Source organism: Brassica rapa, chromosome A02, assembly GCF_000309985.2.
Source record: "Brassica rapa cultivar Chiifu-401-42 chromosome A02, CAAS_Brap_v3.01, whole genome shotgun sequence".
Classification (NCBI taxonomy): domain Eukaryota; kingdom Viridiplantae; phylum Streptophyta; class Magnoliopsida; order Brassicales; family Brassicaceae; genus Brassica; species Brassica rapa.
The window spans coordinates 7510811-7529463 of record NC_024796.2 but is presented as its reverse complement, the minus strand read 5'-3'; the positions used below and the strand labels follow the sequence as shown (position 1 = coordinate 7529463).

General features: G+C 31.7%; 2 protein-coding genes and 2 non-coding genes across 7 annotated transcripts; 1 reads left to right on the top strand and 3 right to left on the bottom strand.

Moving 5' to 3' along the window:
- The first annotated feature begins 1726 nt into the window (after nucleotides 1-1726).
- LOC103852029 lies at nucleotides 1727-2868 on the top strand. Its single transcript, XM_009128916.3, has 3 exons — nucleotides 1727-1975; nucleotides 2328-2386; nucleotides 2492-2868. Exons 1-3 carry the CDS (start codon nucleotides 1909-1911, stop codon nucleotides 2618-2620), a joined length of 255 nt encoding a protein of 84 aa, XP_009127164.1. The 5' UTR covers nucleotides 1727-1908; the 3' UTR covers nucleotides 2621-2868.
- Nucleotides 2869-3364: 496 nt separating this feature from the next.
- Nucleotides 3365-3435, bottom strand: TRNAG-CCC. Its single transcript has one exon. It is a non-coding gene; the product is annotated as a tRNA-Gly (tRNA).
- Nucleotides 3436-3790: 355 nt separating this feature from the next.
- Nucleotides 3791-18493, bottom strand: LOC103852028 (WD repeat-containing protein 44). Of its 4 annotated transcripts, XM_033284787.1 has the most exons (7): nucleotides 12441-12474; nucleotides 7420-12218; nucleotides 6034-7039; nucleotides 5874-5964; nucleotides 5500-5789; nucleotides 5312-5405; nucleotides 3791-5236 (listed from the first exon to the last, which is right to left on the bottom strand). In XM_033284787.1, the coding sequence occupies exons 3-7, from the start codon at nucleotides 6964-6966 to the stop codon at nucleotides 4743-4745; spliced, it is 1902 nt and encodes a 633-aa protein (XP_033140678.1). In that variant the 5' UTR covers nucleotides 6967-7039; nucleotides 7420-12218; nucleotides 12441-12474; the 3' UTR covers nucleotides 3791-4742. The 4 variants fall into 4 exon arrangements, with proteins under 4 accessions (XP_033140678.1, XP_033140679.1, XP_009127162.1 ...); XM_033284788.1 differs by having other exon boundaries at nucleotides 6034-7331; nucleotides 7420-18493; XM_009128914.3 differs by having other exon boundaries at nucleotides 7420-18493.
- Nucleotides 15756-15862, bottom strand: LOC117132201. Its single transcript, XR_004455761.1, has one exon. It is a non-coding gene; the product is annotated as a U6 spliceosomal RNA (small nuclear RNA).
- Nucleotides 18494-18653: the final 160 nt, after the last annotated feature.

The following is an 18653-nucleotide window of genomic DNA, read 5'->3' as shown; positions in this document are numbered from 1 at the left end:
TTTGATAATGGACCCAATTATCTAATTAGCAGCAGAATGCAATTGCGTTGGTAAGTGAACTTGACTTATGAGCACAACCTAAAATACAATACAGCTGTATGGAAGAAAGTGGTGAAAGCAGTGGGCATAAGAGTTAAAAACATAGGTAATAATCGATGATACCAAATGATTAACTCGTTTCCTTTAGAGAAAGATATTGTTTCTGACTAAAATAGTTTATATCCTGTAGAACAAATATCACTTTGATATACGGAAGAAACTTATTTGATTAGTCAAAATCAATTTCAAAAGGTAAAATAAATTAAAAAAGAAGAAGAGAAAACTAATATTTGTCAAAACTGAGGAGGACGTTGACAAAAAGAAGAGAGTAAAAACTGAGGAGGTAAATACTAAATAGCTTGAAATTTGATATAACACAATCAAAATAAGGAGATACTCAAACTTTTTTAAATAAAAGTTTTCTGAAAGAGATCCAACTTGCGAACGGCTTAAGATTAACATCTGTTTTGACGGAAGGAATCTACGAGGAAGTAGGAACAAAAACGTCGAAAGTTGCTTTCAAAAATTTATTATATTAATTTATTTTCAAATGAAAGTTGCGCATCCAAGATCTCAAACCCTGGTCTGTACCGTGGGAGGGTACTATGATAACATTACACTATGCGCATTTATAGCGGTTTCTAAAATTATTTGGAATATAAATGCTTATTAATAGTTTTTTATCACTTTTTTTTATCACTAAACGTTTAGTGACCACAAAACAAACTCATTACGATTCTGTTTGATTTACAAATTTTCATTTTTGTAGACAGAGATGTTGAGTTAATGTTTTCAATATGCATATGAAAAAATCTGTCTTTTTTCACGAGATTCACATGAAAAGACGTACTAATGTGTATATATATATTTCTTATACTGAAGTGAATATATGTATTTTCGAGTGAATATTTGTATTTGTATTTGTATTTTCGAATGTAGACCACTTTAAACTGATGAATTATGTTACGTTTCTTGCGTCAATCATAGCATTTTCTCATTACGAATTCGAGCCACAATAAATAACCTTTTATCGTTTGGCTTTGCACAGCTTACATTCAAATAATCGATGTTCGCATTTCACTTGGTTGCAACTTGCAAGATCATATTCATATGCATTGTATTTCAAACGTTATTGATGGAGTTGTTGGCCATAGTCCATAGATGTTCTGTATCAAAAATAAAACAAGCCATGTTGATAACCGGTATACCTCGAAGTATTTCTATACGGTACATTTAGTATTGTCTAATTCATACAATTAGAAGATAATTAAATGTTAAACATCGAAATTGTGAGCAATGTCATGCAAAAACGTGGGGCTTGTTTGTCCACAAGCATATAAATAGGCAAGCGTTAAGTGTCCTTTTTAGGAGACGTAACACAATCAACAGCTGAGTTGACTTTCTTTAGCTTTTCTAGGGTTTGTGGGTTCATTGCATTATCCCAATATCATCTGATTTCATGTCATTGTTCTCTTCTTTAAAAAATAAAAGTTCTTGCTACTATATCGTCATCATCATCTTGATGTTAGTGTGCCGCTGTTTTCAACTTTTTGTGTGGTTGTTTCACAATAAACAATGTCGATGTTTACGTGATATTCTTTTATTTTATAAACTTATTAATTTTGATAAGGGCTTTACATGTTTTCATTATCATACACAGAAGCAACCATCTTAGTCATGGTCATCATCATCACTAGCACGACCATATTCTATATGGACCAAAACAGTTTCCACCACATAAAACTGACAGTTTATAAAATGGAAACTAGGCTTCTCCACTCTTCTCCATACCAAAACCCATTTCTCCTCATTTTCATTTAATTAATTACATTCTCCCCTAAACGAACAAAGAGTAATTAACCATATAATATGCCTCTTAGGATCAGACCCTTATCTTTCCTCTTCCTCATGCTCATTGTTTGCTCTTCATCATTAGGTAAATGTATCCCTATTTCATATTTTCTTCCATTTTTAGTCTTTTTACTTTGTGTAAAGGTATGCTTATCGGCCTTGCGGCTCAATTTAATCCATCGCCTAGTCTGAGATCAGCATTTGATATTATCTTGTCGTACATTTCCTCCCTTCTTCATTGTGGAATCGGAAGCCTAACTACTGTAGAATACTAGCCTTAATACTATCGTTACCAAATTACTATATTGGATTGGTGGTGAATATGTAGAATAGTAAAACACATCTTACTTAACTTGTTTGTGTTGCAATATCTCAATCTGTTTTGATTATTGAATAAGAATGGAGTCCGCTGATACAAAGTTTTCTTTTCGCAATAGTGAAAGGCTCTCTCCAGCTTGAAGGCGCAAAGATGCATGAGAGTTTCATGCTTTACAAGGTGCTGTATTTTTATATGCAAATATTTATTAATACTGTTTTGTGTCCAGAGATTGATAATAACACACACACATATATATATCTCATATTTTATATTTTTATAAAGAGTGAGGAGATGGAAGTGAAGAAGATCTCGAGCCACAGGAAGTTGATGTTCCACTCGACTACGGACTACGACGACGCAGGAGCCAACCCTAAGCACGACCCAAGAAGGAGGCCCGGAGGCAAGCCTTGAATTATTCAACACATGATTCTCTCTCGCTCTCTATATATAAATTAGCCTATATACACATGCACTAGTATCTATATATATGAGTGTGTGTATCCTATTCTGACATTTTGTTTGGATGAGATCGTTGTACAATACCCTTCGGAAACGCTTCGTGAAAGGGGGACTAGTTTTCATTACATAGATAAACCATGAATGAACTATTATGATTATCATCTTATTTTATTGACATATATGGTTCTTATTTTCTGTTATATCGGATATTAATTAAACATTGGTGCGGCTTTGTTAAAAACACAAAGGAATTTTATTGAAGTGATCCATGAGATGACCAGTAAAACCAAAAGTTCACTAAATTACAATGTTTAAAAGTGAGTTAGTTTAATGTTATGTACACTCAGATATCTAGCCGATTAGTAGGATTTCTAACAAATTAATTGAACGCTTTACTAAATTACAGACACTAATTTACTTAACTTCTTAATTAATTATTCTGATGCATTAGGATTTCGGAATAATAATAATATTCACAGTACTATAATAGCTATTAGCGAGGTAATCCGGAATTGTAATATAAGACTTTCGTATTTTACATATTTTGTTTATCATGTTATTTCTTCGCATTGACATATATATATATATGTACTAACAGTAAAATGGAGAAAGATTGTAATAGCTGTGAGTACTGTCTATGTCACAAAACCAAACATAAAACTAAAAGAACAGATCAATAACAAAATAAAATAAATATGCGCATCCAGGGAATCGAACCCTGGTCAGTACCGTGGGAGGGTACTATGATACCACTACACCAGATGCGCGTTTGATTGATTCATTTCCTTGCTAAATATTATTTTTCTTACTTAGAATCTTTCTTGTAAAGCCTATGATGGATGATGATGATACACAACCAATCTTGTTGATTTGTGAACTCTCTTCACTAGCTCCGCTGCATCCCTCTCAAAGACTGCTCCATAAGACAAAATATTAATACATGTCATAGCCTATGTCAAAGCAGTAGCTTCTACATAAATTTGTTACATAAGTCATTACTAATTACAAATCTTTCGTAGTAAGCCTTAGCTCCATATACACTTCATTATCCTCTGACAGTCTTTCAGAATCCAACCACAAATACCGAAAGCATTAGAATCTACTCTCGGAATAGCATATGTGTTATACTTACAGTTTGAAGGGTCCATAAGATGGTGATTTTCCAACTGACTTGGAGTTGTGGACTCCTCTTCCAAACTTTCACATTGTTTACATACTATTCAAGCCTTTACTGTTATGTAACTATACAACATCACAATTTTTAATGCAAATAAATCAACTGAGCTTTGATTATCAAAATTACAGTAGACGTATAATTCTGTAAATTATTTTAGTTTGTATACTTATATAATTCTTCAATTATTTATATTACTAAGACCATATATCTAGGTAGTGAACATTTTGGAAAATATCTGAATCGGTAAAAGTTGAAATCATATTAACTTTTTAAAGAAGTTGTGTGTATACAATCATTTACAAATATAAAAACCTGAGCCTCTCGAGGTGGAGGGAGCTAACAATCAATTAATTCTTCTCTAATCAAATCTGTAATAAGCTAAAATAAACTCAACTACTCACAAGAATTAAATACACTGAATCAACAAATGGGTAACAAACAAAACCTTAACTACAGTTAGAAGTTTCATATCAAAAGGATATCAAGGAGATATCTCTTCCATGGAGGAGGATATTTTCTGTGGAAGTAACATCAACATCTTTCACCTTCAACCACTCCTTTACCATGATTACTTTGGACCCCACAATCGTGTGACAGAACCGTACTCTTTGAAACCATCTCCAACCGCCACTTACTGCCAAAGAAAAAGAAACATATGTTCCTTGTCATCTCATGTGTCTATATCAACCGATGGAAAAATCTCCCACTGACCCCTTCTTGAAAGATCTTCTACAGGATCATAATCTGGAGGGACTTGCTTTTGAATCTCTTTCTTTACTATTGAGCAACAGCATAAGTCTGAGAAAGTGGATCTAGGTTTCTTTCGGACCTACCATAGCCCCCAAAAACCTGCCAGAACCATGTGCATAAGGAACAATGGCATCTGGTTTTGTTTTCTCAAGCTGTATTCACAGGCAAGCCGTAGTTCTGAAATGTTCTGATCCGTCCGTCCCAACCACCTGTGACAATGACCATACCCCAAGCTAGAGAGCTATTCGTTGCTCTCTGGTACGAGGACTTGAGAAACTTGTAGTGAGATGCACTCATTGTGGACGAGGAAAGAGGATTTGCAGGTAAGTTTTCCTCTGGCCACGTCGCGCTTCCTTTGGGGATTGATCCAGGGACAAATCCTTCATTGATAGATAAGCAAGAGGGTGAAGAAAACGGGAGAGTTGCGTTGTGGTCTGAGAATCCACACCAGGTTGCTGCAACTGATGCATTGGTGGAGAAACGTTCAAAGGATCGAATCTTTTTGGTTTGAGAAGAAGAAGAAGAATCTGATTCATCTCCATTGCTCCATATATATACATTGGAGTCCTCACAAGCTGACACAATGTGCTTTCCATCAGACGTAAGAGACGCTGATGTGAGGCTTCTCGTCTTGCAAACACCTAAACAGAGATTAATTTAGTATCAATCACAGAGATATTCAAAAGAACATGAACGTTGTAAGGTACACAACATACCTTTGTATTTTCTGACAACATCGTTGCCTTGGAGAATTCTGACTTTGGAATCTGCAGAAACAACCAGGACTTTGCTCTGATCTTGTGGTAAAAACTGGAGAAACAAACATGCATATAGATTTGTTAAGACCACACAACCATCAAGAGAAGTAAACAAATCATCAAGACAAATAAAGAGAGAACATTACCTGAAAACCAGTTATACGTTTATTAGAAGACTTCTTTTTGCTAAGCAAATGTATCTGAGAGTCCAATTCTAAATAGTCTCCAGACATGTTAAAGAATCTGCAGCTTCCACTCAGAGAACCAATGATTCCTCCCTTTCCATCCGGACGATAACACACTGCGGATATAATGTCTTTGAGATCAACCCAATCAACAACACTGCAACCAGAAATGTCCCATATTCGAACTTTCCCATCAACTGAACCACTCATGAAGTAGTTCTCATTAACCGGGTTGAACTGAACAGACGTCACTGCAAAAGAAGAAGAAGAAGATAATGTCAGATCAATGTAGTAATTAACTGAGATTCTGTATTCACCAAGAAGAAGAAGCATACCATAACTATTGTGAGTGAAAACTCCAAGACAATCGTTGCTACCAACTTGCCATAGACGAACAGTTTTATCCATTGACGCTGAGAGAAGACACTACAGTAACAAAATGCCTCAGTTTCTTTAATAATAAAAGATAAATGCAAAGTGTTTTTGAAAGCTTACGTTATCCATTGACCATGAGATGTCCAAGACTTCACCAGTGTGGCCGCGGAACTCATGTAAAGGCTTCTCCATTATCCGGAAAGCTTTAGGAGGGAAGACGACACAGGCTGAATCTGATGTTTTCTTGAAGCTTTCTGTCGTCTTGTTTGGTTTCTCTTCATCTAACAAAACAGGTTTCAACTGGGAATGATCGTTTACCTCGAAGTAGATACAAGAAGGGTTAAGGCAATCCCTTGGTGGTCTAGATCTCTTATCCTCAATGACTTTCCAAACGCGCACAATCCCATCTTCACCAGAGCTTGCGAGATACTTCCCATCGCTGCTAAATTTCATAGCCGAGATGTAACCGTTGTGAGCTTTAATGTCTTGGCTCTGATAAAGAGCTGAAAGCTCTTTGGTCTGTTTCTTACAATGCTTGACCTTAACTCTTGAGATCACATCGCCATAGTTAGATGAAGAAGAAGCTCTGATCTTTGTATAATCCGCGGAACATCCAAAAGAGCGCAGCCTGGTGAACCATCCCTTCTTGATATTCCGCTGCTTCTCTGTTTCCTTCAATGGGCAACACCTGGAACCAGAAGATGATGCCATTGAAGAGCTTTCCCTTCTCGTTACATCGCATCCACCAAAACTTTTGTCCACTCTCAGAGATAATTCCTCAGAGGAAGAGACCTGACTAGAAGAAGAGCTGAATCCTCCAGAACTCTGCTCAGCTTCAACACAATTCTCTGAAGCTCCATCAGACTCAAACTTGATAGGTTGAGAAAGATCTTCTTGGACTCCCATCCACTGCAAGAACTTCCTCCGCCGCTCCACAACACTTCCAGGTGAATCACTCCATACATCAAAACCACTTGGATTCGATGCCATCATCATCTCTTCTTCCTTGGCATCAAAGAACTGCAAATCTTCCTCTTCAGACAAGTAATCCATCAAGTTTTCTCCTTGAACGTTTGTTCAATCCTCACCTGCCAGTTTTGCTTCCAACCAATCAAACCTGCAATGGCTTTTATATACACACAACACAAATTTAGAAATAAAATAATAAAGAAAAGAATTTTATAAAATAGGCAATCACAGAGTTCCAGAAAATGAGTTTAGAAATAAATCAAAAGAGCTAAAAAACAAACTCAATCCAAAACCCATTGAATCTAGTCCTCTCCTCTCTTTCTCTCTCTTAGGCATTTCAACAAACAGCTTACGTAGTCAAACCACAAAACCATCAAAAGAACAAGTTTTTAAAAGCACACAGAGAAGTTGAATAAGCAGTGGAAAGTGAAAGATCTCATTTTTAGATCCTAAGAAACAAATCCACAACGAGAAAAATGCGTCAGCACGAGCTTCATCGATCGAAGCAACTAAAAATGATTTAAAAAAATTGCGTACGTGGGTTGGTTCGTCTTGACTAGGTTCCTTCGAAACTGGAACAAACACACTCCGAAGAAGAAGCAGCGATGGTAGACATAAAGACCATGTGAAGTATTTCTATGGTGATTGGTGAAGAGACCAGAACAGAGAGAAAAAGAGAAAAAGTACAATTATATTTATTTATTTAATTATTTATGTGAAGGAAGGATCAAAGGTTTTTTTATTGAACTATGCGAAGAAAGAGACAGTAAGCCTAAGTTACAAAAAAGAAAGAGACAGTAAGGAAGAAGATGGATTTGTCCGAAGAAGGGAAAAGAGTTTTTGAGAGAGAGACACGAATCTTTGTGTGTGACCGTTTGATTTTGATTTGCCTTTATTTAACTTCTCTGTCTTTTTCGTACCGTTAATTAATCGTTAATTAATCTATTAACCCACACGGGCATATTTTGTAGTAATAATAATAGTAATATATTTGACAGCACGTTTATTTTACGTGTTTGGGGTAATAAATTAGTTACCGAATCATTCAGATTCGAAAACAGATTACAATCGGACACGCTAGGTCAGGTGGTTTAAGCATAAGCATTGGTTGAAACTCGATAAGAGGAGAGTTTATACAATGTCTCAGCATTTAAAAAAAAAACATATTTTCAATCTAAAAGTTATTTGAGCCGAAAACTTAAACACCTCCTAATTAACAAAAACATAAATTACTAGCTAGAAGGGAGGAAGTAATATATTTCCTCATAGCAACTTCATTGAAAGTTTTTCTAATGTAAGTACTTTACACAAAAAAGTAATAATATAAAGATAAATAAGTACTCAAATGTTCATAAATATACTTCAATAAAATATTTTTGGTTAGAATTCTCAATATTTGAGGTACTCATTCATTTTTCTTATAATTATTTCTTTCAAATTTTGGTGAGATACCTATAAAAGAGTATTTGAAAACACATATATTTTGTTATATTAAAAATATATTAATATGTTATAATTTAATATATGATTAATTAAATAATAATAAATTAAGTAAAATTATTGATTATTTAAAAGGATAAAATAAAGATTATATATGTAAAATCACACTGAAAATATAAAACTATATTCTTTTGAACGAAAAATAATATCACTTATTCACAATAAAACAACACGTTTATTTTATTACTTATGTACTGTAGTTAGTTTTGTTTTGATGTTTTACACTAACTAGAGCTTTTGTCCGCGCTTCGCGCGGATTATTCTAATAAATATTTTAATTTTTAAAAAAATTTCTTTGTATGTAGATAGTATTAATGGTCTCTTTGTTATTGGCCTAAAACAGTTTTAACTATATTTAACTTTGAAATATCAACACACATGAAGGACATCTCTAGTGACGTGAAAGGTAATGAAACATTAAATTAAAAAGATAATTTGGTAAACAAAAAAGTTAGCTAAATGTGGAGAAAAAATGTTTTATACAGAATTGAGACAATTTTTAATGTTAATACAAATGGTAAAAAAAAAACCTTTTTATTATTGCTTTACAAACACACTATATGTTATTATAACCCAATTCGGATTCACGATCGAACCGGTAAATACGGTGATGATATGTAATTTGGCTTGGGATTTTTTCCAGTTTGGTTTTCTGAACCGATAGAGCAAGTTTTATAGTTTAGTTTATTGTTGTAAAAAAAACCCGCTAAAACATGCAGAAATTCGCTAAAACCTAAGATTCGACTACGTGTTAAACCGATGAGTGACTTTTTTAGTTTTTTTTTTAAATTAACTGATTTTTATATTTTATTTTAATCATGTATACTATTCCCTAATTTATTTGATTTGTGATTCTGTAAATTTTGATGAAAATTTCACTATGCATCTAAAAATGAAGTGAATAAAGATGAATATAACCAAAACTAAACAATGTGATTTGTTATTAACTTTTTGTTATATACAGTATTACAATTTTCATATTTGCTTCTAGATCACTTTTTATTAATTTTTTTTTGTATTCACATTATAAATTTAAATATTTTTAATATTGATTTTGTTATATTTTTATTATATGTTCTAATTCCCAACTTGTTACAAAGACATTTCCATAGTTTTTAATTTTTCTTTTGATATTTAGTATGTGAATAAAGATAAATTTTAAATATTTTACTATATTTTTCATAGTTATGTATAATTATATGGTAAAAGTAATTACACTATTGACGCATCCGGTCGAATCGTTGATCCCGTAATCCAAATAATAGTCCAGTTCAATGTTTGATTCGGAATTAAAATCATTGCATAGAACTTTTACTATCTCCATTATTATGATTTTTTCAAACCCAACGTGATTGAAAGCAACTAAACATAAGCATAGTAGTTAATCACATTTGTTTGATTGTGTTTATTTTGAGGATTTTACTGTTTTATTCATTAATTAGATCACCTGCTGACTGTACAGTACTCATAATATTTCACCATTTATATAGACAATAACAAACATCAAACAGTTTCTTAAAAAATAGGAACATGAGTTGTTTTTTGTTTTTTCTGATTTAGCCATTTTCCCCAGACAAATAATTTTAATTTTATTTCGGAGAGAAGTAAGGACATTTACATTGGAGCATCTCTAAGCACACTCTATTTTCTATTTAAAATAGAGTTTAGAGTAAAAATACTCCAATTATACTCTAATTTTTATTCTATAATAAAATAAAAAGGTGTACTCTATAAATAAAATAATTCATTTATTTTTTATTCATCAATTTATTTTTCACTCTAAAACTTAGTATTATTGGAGTAGTATTCAATTTTATTATAGAACAACTCTGTTTTGATGGAAAAAATAGAGTGAACCATTGAAGATGAGCTTAGTAAACATCTCATAAAATATTTCAATGCTAATAAAAAATCAAAGTATCTCAATAATAAAAAAAAAACGAAATGAAAATGAGAAAAAGAATGAAAAACTCATTTGATAGTTTTCAAATGCTTATCAGTCAAGTTTCAAAATATTAAAATTATATATAACTGAATTCGTATTTGGCATGTAAAAGCTATTTTAGCCAGCACTTGAGCATATTCTATTTTAATTAAACAATTTGATATTCCGGAGAACAAATATGATTCATGATTGTAATCTAATAGCAGTACGCACATCAATGTTGTTTATCATATGTTATTCAGGTACGACAAAGATACAATATCAGAAAATTATTTATTAATTTATAGTTCCAGAAATAGTTACATACGTTCATCAAATATATTTTTTAAGTTCTCGGTCAAGAAATGGAAACATATTTTAAATTATATTTGATTTGAAACAATTTGAATAAAACTCTTTACGTATGTCAAATATAATTGTGAAACTAACTTATACCATTATCTTGAAAGACCACAAGCAACATTCTTCAACTTGAAACTGCACATTCATACGTCCTTTTAGATCATGTGGGGAGCGCATACGTAACTGGTTGTATGAATCTTCCAATACATAAGCTCAGCAAACACTTATATGCAGGGACCTTTACCTCTCTTGTTTTCAAAATCCTTCAACCTGGTGCCTTAGATTCAGAAAGGTTCTCTAGTAATCTTGGATTTTGCCTATCAAATGAATTCAGAATTTGCCTATGCTTCCCCGCAAACTTTGCAAATGTCAGGAGCCTTCGATTTTCCATAGAAGCTACGCTGGATTTAGAAGATGAACTATGGCGGACTCTCCATCTATCACATTCGCATGATCCTGCTGTAACATTAACAGAGTTTGAATTTTCTGACATAGAACAAAGATAAGCACAATAAAAGGAAGGAACCTCTGAGTTCCTGGAGAAAGAGGGGACAAAGGAGAGACCCCAACGGCATGATCACCATTGGATATGGGTTGTTGTAGCTGCAATATGATCCAGCTACAACTCAGTCATGTGATACACTGGCTATGTTCTTGCCACGGGGTCTAACACCGCATTTAGTCTTTTCACAGTGTTTTGTTCCTCGTGTTCTGCTTTCTATTCGGTTCCAAATATTTCTATCATCACTAACAGAAGTTAGTGAGCTTAGAACTTGTAGAACATGGAGTGTTGAAGCACCTGCCATGGAACATGTGCTGTGATGCAGCCTCTGTATTGCTCAGTGCCGCCAGCTCATGGGCATATGAGGAAGTCAACCACTTGCCAACTGTGAGAGTTCTTTAGCGAAAACTTCTTATGAGCCACATTTACCACAGCTAGCTTTTAGAATACCTCTCCTGCTAAAAAGTAAATTTTATTTGTTAATCTATGAATGTACAAAATTAAAAGCGTGTAAGAAAGTCAGAGATATGAAAATACATATGCTGTCTTGACTACGGTGGGATGCATATATAAATATAAGAAGAAAGATGACACTCAGGAAAGCAAGCTCCCTTCTTTGACACCAATCAGACCAGGCTCTGTCTCCACGTCTGCTCCATCAGACATCCCAACAATCTCAGCAAGCTCTCCTCCTAACTGATCCCTAAAGCTAACTCGTAGCTTCTTCCTCCTCTTACCCACAACCCCACCTTCTGATCCCCCCTTATCTTTCCATTTGCCCAACACAGAACCAGATTCTCCATTGCTCAAACCGTACCAATTGAGCAAAGTATTGTACGCAACAACAGCTTCCTCGTCAGAAGGATCAGGAGGCGGCGGAATTATATGGAAGAATGCAAAGATGGTGGTGTCTTTTACCCTTCATCCACTCGCTCAGATTCAGAATCTTCTCGTGTTTCACTTGAAGCTTCTTCACCAACCCTTCTTTTCTGATCTCTTAGTCTGGGATGTTGTGTAGACAACTAACTATTCCAGTAAACCCATGACCTGAAATATACAGAACAGAGATCTTGATGAGTTTTATTTGCGGAAAGCATTCTGAAATCAAAGGTAAGAGATGCCCTTGATCAGAGATCTTGAGGCAACAATTGAAAGCAACAACTAATTTGAACAACAACTATCAATCTACAATGAAAAGACTTGGTGAATGTATGGATTATCAAATCTAAACCAAAGCTGTTGGGATTAAAATCACCAAACCAAGATTACCTATGGTGGCGTAGAAATCCTCTGTTGTAGAACAATCTGGGGCTGCAAAGAAATAATTTTATTTCATATAAAGATCGAGACAGGAGGAAAGTGCGATGTGAAAGCATCCAGAAGAACTCACCATTTAATAAAATCCCCCTCTTTGCAATGACGACAATGAAACTCAATCAGAATAAATCGGTTATAATAACTTTAGAACCCATAATTAAGTTTTTGAACTAACCTGCTTTTGACACAGAATCTGAGTGGAATGCTTTCACTCTGCATCCATCTTTATATGAGTGATAGAGGGAAGTGGAGAAAGGATGCGACTGTTATGAAAAGGGCAATAATGTGTAAAATTAATTGGAGAAGATGTAAGCGAAACTCTGAACGGTGAAGTTGGCTGGAGTAATCGGAAAGGCCACGAAAAAGGAAGAAAGCCTTTAGGTTAGGTTGTGTTAAAGCTGATATGGCATCTTAAAACGATTTGATTGGCTGGAATTAATTTGCATACGTGGACACTCTTAGAGCTTTAGATATTCTCCTTTTAGTATAGGTTAGATGTTTCAAATAAATAGTTTTAACTAGGATTTTTGAAAGATCACTGTTACAAATTTAAAAATATTTTTTTTCACATTTCTATTCATTTCTTATCGGTTAATTAAACTTATATATATATGTATATATATTATAAATAATTAAATATTAAATAATATATTTCGAATCATTTTAATATATTTTAACCTGAAACTATAAAGATTCTGTTTTTGAATTGGTTTTAAAAAAAAAAATGTTTTATATTAACTGAAATTTGAAGTTGTTGTAATATATGTAAAGATTATCTATAACCAAATACAACAAAGTTGTATGCTATACAAAAAAAAAAAGGATAATGATGATATATGTATTGTTCTTAACTATTTTTGTTGTCAACATATTGTTCTTAACTTTAGTCGTATTCATCTGCACTCGACTTTTTTTTGGTTGAAATCGACTTTTTTTTCTTATTTCTTTACACCAGGATTACTGAGGGGGAGATACAAATCATCAAATAATTACATTTGTCTTCTGATTGTTTATTTTCTATCAGCCTCGTCTTCTGATTTTACTTTCAATCAATTAATAATCAGTTGCGTTCAAAATAATAATAACTAGATGATAGTCTGTACCTTGTGTGAATTAAAATATATCCAAACAATTCTAATTTTAACATATTTTTATTTCATTTTAAGTTATTTAATTAATTTCAAAAATTAATCAGAAAATATAATTTGTCTTTTTATTACAATGAAACTTAGGTAATAATTATCATGAATATAAATACAATATTTATTAAATAATCACTAATTATTTTAAAACTAAAAATTAAAATTTTATTTATTAAAACTAATGATTTAACCTAAAATCATGGAATGTGACAAATAAGTTTCTAAGAATTAATAAAATATGAAAATATGTAAATAACATGGCAAATAGAAAAATAACATAAAATTTTGGAGAATATAAAAACTAACAATTCAAAGTTTTATTTATTAAAACTAATGACTCAATCTAACATCATGGAATATATGACAAATAAACTTCTAAAAATAATAAACATGACAAATAAGTAAAATAACATGATAAATAAGTAAAATAACCAAAAATTATGAAGAACAAGTAAACAAAAACAAAATCATAATAATATAGATATATGTTAATAATAATAATAATAATAATAATCATATTTTTTATGCGTAGATGTCTCTTTAATTTTGTAGTTTAAAAACATTTGTGGTACATGCTTTGTTGGAGCCCACATACCTGCATGATGACTACGCGGCATGTTCCCTGTTCGCTTTCCCTTTGATCAGATTCGAACTGTAGTCCTTTGATCTTAATTATCTGTCACATTAACTACTTAATCTCCAGTTGTTTGATCCCTTAATAATTCGCTTTATAGTATATATTCTTTTTCACATCTTTTTATTTTTATCTGGCTTTAATACTCTCTGATTGCTTGGCAGCGCACATGGAATATTTGTTACTCTTCAGGCCGTAATCATAGAAATTTAAGATTAAAATAAATGGTATACAAGAGAGTTTTGGTCACGGTTTAATTATAAATCTTATTTTATTATTAAATTTTACAACTCTGGTCGCTGTAATTTTAGGTTGATCTTAACTTAACTTAAACCAGCAATGATCATAATAGTCTTTTCAGAACCAAAAGCCGACAAGGATTGAAATTCTTCCAAATCCATAAACCGGTAAAGAACATATTTCTCCCAAAACCAAACAGATAAAAAAAACAAATGAACACTAAACAACGCATTACGGACAAAGCCTAAAAACACAGAGAATAATGGAAGAGAATACTTAGACTTCAATTTCGTGAATCCGGCACCGATATTCAGTGGCGGAGCTACCGCTTGGTGGGGATTGTCATATAATCCATATGAATATCAAAATAATAACTTTCTTGTATTTTACAGAACAGTTACTGAAAAATTAATTTATTGACCTGTATAACATATGTTTATTATGCATTTAACCCCTGTAAAAAGTTGAGCAGGCTCCGCTACTGCCGATAATCGCAATTTCAAGAGAAGAACTAAACAAACTCCAACTTACATGTTGATCCATCCTATAGGATACCTTTTTACTAGGATAACATCTTATAGGCCGACAAGATTGAAACGAATTGTACTACAGATTAACCAAAATATATTTAAGTTTTCAATTAAGGTTTTCTTTTTATTAAATAAAAAGATTATAGTAATATCATCAACATGATTGGCTACTGAAGGCCGTCATGGCTGAGCAAAGCATGCATGTCTTCATGTTTAAGCAAAAGCAAACAAGTAGAAATGAGTATTAATGCAATAATTAATAGTACTGTGATAAAATACTACCTATATAGTTTTTCTTTTTATTTGGAAACGTACTACCTATATAGTTGCAAAGGCAGGTTACCTGGGTTCAAGCAGGTCTGTTGTCCCGTTTACATATTTTGTAATTATTTATTTCAACTCTTATTACTATTATTTTTTTTTTTTTGGTAAACTATTATTATTGTTGTTATTATTTTTATTATTGTTGTTGTTGTTGTTATTGTTACTTATCTTGGTTAAACAAGAGATCTTCAAGATTTTTTGATAATAATGATGTTATTATACATGCATCATTATATTATAATACACATATAGGGCCATATGGGCAACTTGGTTTTCTCCTTCATCGTCCCCCAAGCAGAGCTCTTCCGGGATTACTGTATTAAATATAATAAAAATTTCTGACCTAAAACATATATATTGATTTTTCCTTGCAAGTACCTTTTTGTTAAAGGGTTTAGAAAAATTGAACTATTTCTCAATTTGTGTGTGTCATCTTTGAGCAGAGGCTTTGCTAATCTTCTCTGTAATCGTACACGTTGCAAGTACCTTATTATATAGTATATGTTTTGTAGTTTGAATAGTTTTGTTTTCCTAGTAGTTCTTTTTCATGTTGAGTCTTTATTGTGTTGTAGTAGACGTCTTTTACAGTCCCTATCATCTTTGAGTTTCAGATCATACATGGAAAGAGAATGCACTTGATATCTGGCAGTTGGCACGATGATTGAACCAATGAGAAAACAAAGAAGCATCAAATATGGAGGATAATTAAGATATATTGATCGGTTATCTGAACCAATTAGTGATCCAAGATCAAGAATTTAACCTGGCCAGAACAAATGAGCTGTGGAGCAGATCGATCACCATTAACAAATCAAGATAACCGATCAACATTGTCTAGACGGTTCGAAGTCCGTCACAGCAGCATGATCGGTCAATAGGGGCGAATCCAGAATAATTTCCTTGTGGGTGCAAAATTTAATAACGCAGTAAGGAAGGTTCAAACTTGAGACATTAAGGGGTGCACAAGACAACTAAACCATCTTATCTAGCTGATTTCTTTGTACTTTTACATACAAAAAACTTAATATTCATAAAATTACGGGGGCATGTGCCACCATAGTGGTAGCTCTGGCTTCGCCCCTGTTCATGTTGGCGTATCATCTTAAATAGTTGACATGTTAGTTTTCATCATTTCAATTGTTGACGCGGTTTGGTTCGTCAACCTGGCCCAAACCAAATATATATTTCGAGATACTCTAAACCATTGTTTTTACTTCTTAAGATATCCGTAATGGAAGTTTTTCAACATAACTATTTCATCAAAAGTAATAATTAACAAGATGTAGCATCTATAATGTGCAGAGGTGGCTTGACAGATAGGTATACTATAAATAATTAATTCAATTGCAAATAAGGAGTCATATTTATTTTTTCTTTTTGCAAAAAAACAACAGGTTAAATTATATGTAAATAGCGCACGACCAGTGATCGTATATTTATATTTATAATCATAGGACTTTTTGTCATCTATAATCATAGGAATTATATACTCATGATACTACACTTTTATATAGGTATATCGAGTTAAGAATCTTTTTTTTTGGTTAAGAATCTTCTTCTTCTTTTTGGTCCAAAAGCTTTCATAGAGTGGACGCACTTCATTGCTTTGGTTGTTGAAACGTTGATATTTTTCGAACATGTTCGTCAAACCCAACCAGATTCTCCTAATCTTACCAGCTTCATTATTACCTCATCATAGTTCTGTCTAATCTAATTAGTTTCACTTCCAATTTAAAATTTTATTTATTTCGCTAGAACGACTAAAATATTTTTAGTTAAGATCATGGCATATGATTTATCAACGTGAGTAATTTATAAAACAATATCGGATAATTCTAATTATACCACAAATTTGATATCATTTTTTCAGATTTACCTTTAAAATAATCATTTTCATAAATACAATAAATTTGTGATGAAAGCAAATTCAAGTAACATTTTAAATCATTTATAAATATTTAATAATCATTTATAAAAGTCTATAATCCAACCCCACCCTTTAAATATTAAACCCTAAACGATAATCACTAAACTCTAAATCTAAATTATATTTTTTGATTGAATATTTTTAAAAAGCGATAGCTAACTTATGGTATTTCAAATAAATTTTTAAACAATATATAGTTTCCAATTTGTCTTCTATTTCTAAGAAAGATCATGTCTAAGTATTTTTTGTTGGTGATAAATTTAGTTTTTATAGACAAGAAAAAATAGCATTGTGGTTTAACTGTAGCTAGTAACTACTCCCTCTGTTTTATTTTAGTTGTCGTTTTAGACTTGTACACACATACTAAAAATATATATATATATATATTTAATTTTATATATTTCTAAATAGAAACATTATTACCTATATATATATAACCATATTTTAACCAATATTAAAATAAGTTCAAATATTAAGTTAATAAATTTGCATCAAAAATATAGAACGATACTTATTTTGAAGGAAAAACATAATTTACAATGATAATTAAATTGAAACGAATTAAGTAATAACTTAATGCTTTTCATTTTCTTTTGGTACAATGAGTAACAATTTAAAACTTGTCGGAAGTGTGGCATTTAATGGTCAGTGATTTTAAGTGGCATTTTGATAGTTCAGATGAACCTTCATTGCAGCGTTTAATAGAGATACTAGAATCATAGTGTACTAGATTAAGATCTGCGTCTTGCGCGAGATTAACATTATATATAAAAATTATTTTATGTATTATATATTTTTACATATTATAAAATAATAAATATATATTCAATAACTAAAAGTCAGTAATTATTACAAATAATTAAATTGGTGCAAACATATAAATTAATTTTATTAATCCAAACAATAATTATTTTTATTTGATAGGATATATAATTAAATTTAAATGATATTAACATGCATAGTATATTTTTAATATTAATGTTTATTAAATAATTTTTTTATATTCAATGGTTTTTTGATCATTTGTATCTTTTATAACAAAAATTTTAAATTACTAATAACAAAAAGTTTATTGTGGGATTAACAGTTTTAGTAATTTATATTTTTTTTACAAATTAAGTTGTCAATGTTTGTTAAAAGCTTTTATCAAAAACAAAATAAAAAGTAAATTTCAGAATTTAAATATTTATGTATTTATATGGTATATAGTTTAATTTAAAAAATATATATATATATATATATATATATATTACTCTTAATAATTAATTAAATTAGACTTTTAACAGTTTTAGTAATTATTATGATTTAAAAAATTTAAAATATAACATATATAGAAAAATCTAATTTTTATTATATGGTTAATGTGGT

Bases quoted from the DNA above. Each gene is read 5' to 3' on its own strand.
- LOC103852028 (XM_033284788.1), bottom strand. From the start codon at position 6,966: ATGGATTACTTGTCTGAAGAGGAAGATTTGCAGTTCTTTGATGCCAAG. The intron at 5,965-6,033 runs GTAAGCTTTCAA...TTGTTACTGTAG, and splicing joins TCTCATGGTCAATGGATAAC to TGTCTTCTCTCAGCGTCAAT. The intron at 5,237-5,311 runs GTATGTTGTGTA...ATCTCTGTTTAG, and splicing joins TGTTGTCAGAAAATACAAAG to GTGTTTGCAAGACGAGAAGC.
- LOC103852029 (XM_009128916.3), top strand. From the start codon at position 1,909: ATGCCTCTTAGGATCAGACCCTTATCTTTCCTCTTCCTCATGCTCATT. The intron at 1,976-2,327 runs GTAAATGTATCC...TTTTCGCAATAG, and splicing joins TGTTTGCTCTTCATCATTAG to TGAAAGGCTCTCTCCAGCTT. The intron at 2,387-2,491 runs GTGCTGTATTTT...ATTTTTATAAAG, and splicing joins AGAGTTTCATGCTTTACAAG to AGTGAGGAGATGGAAGTGAA.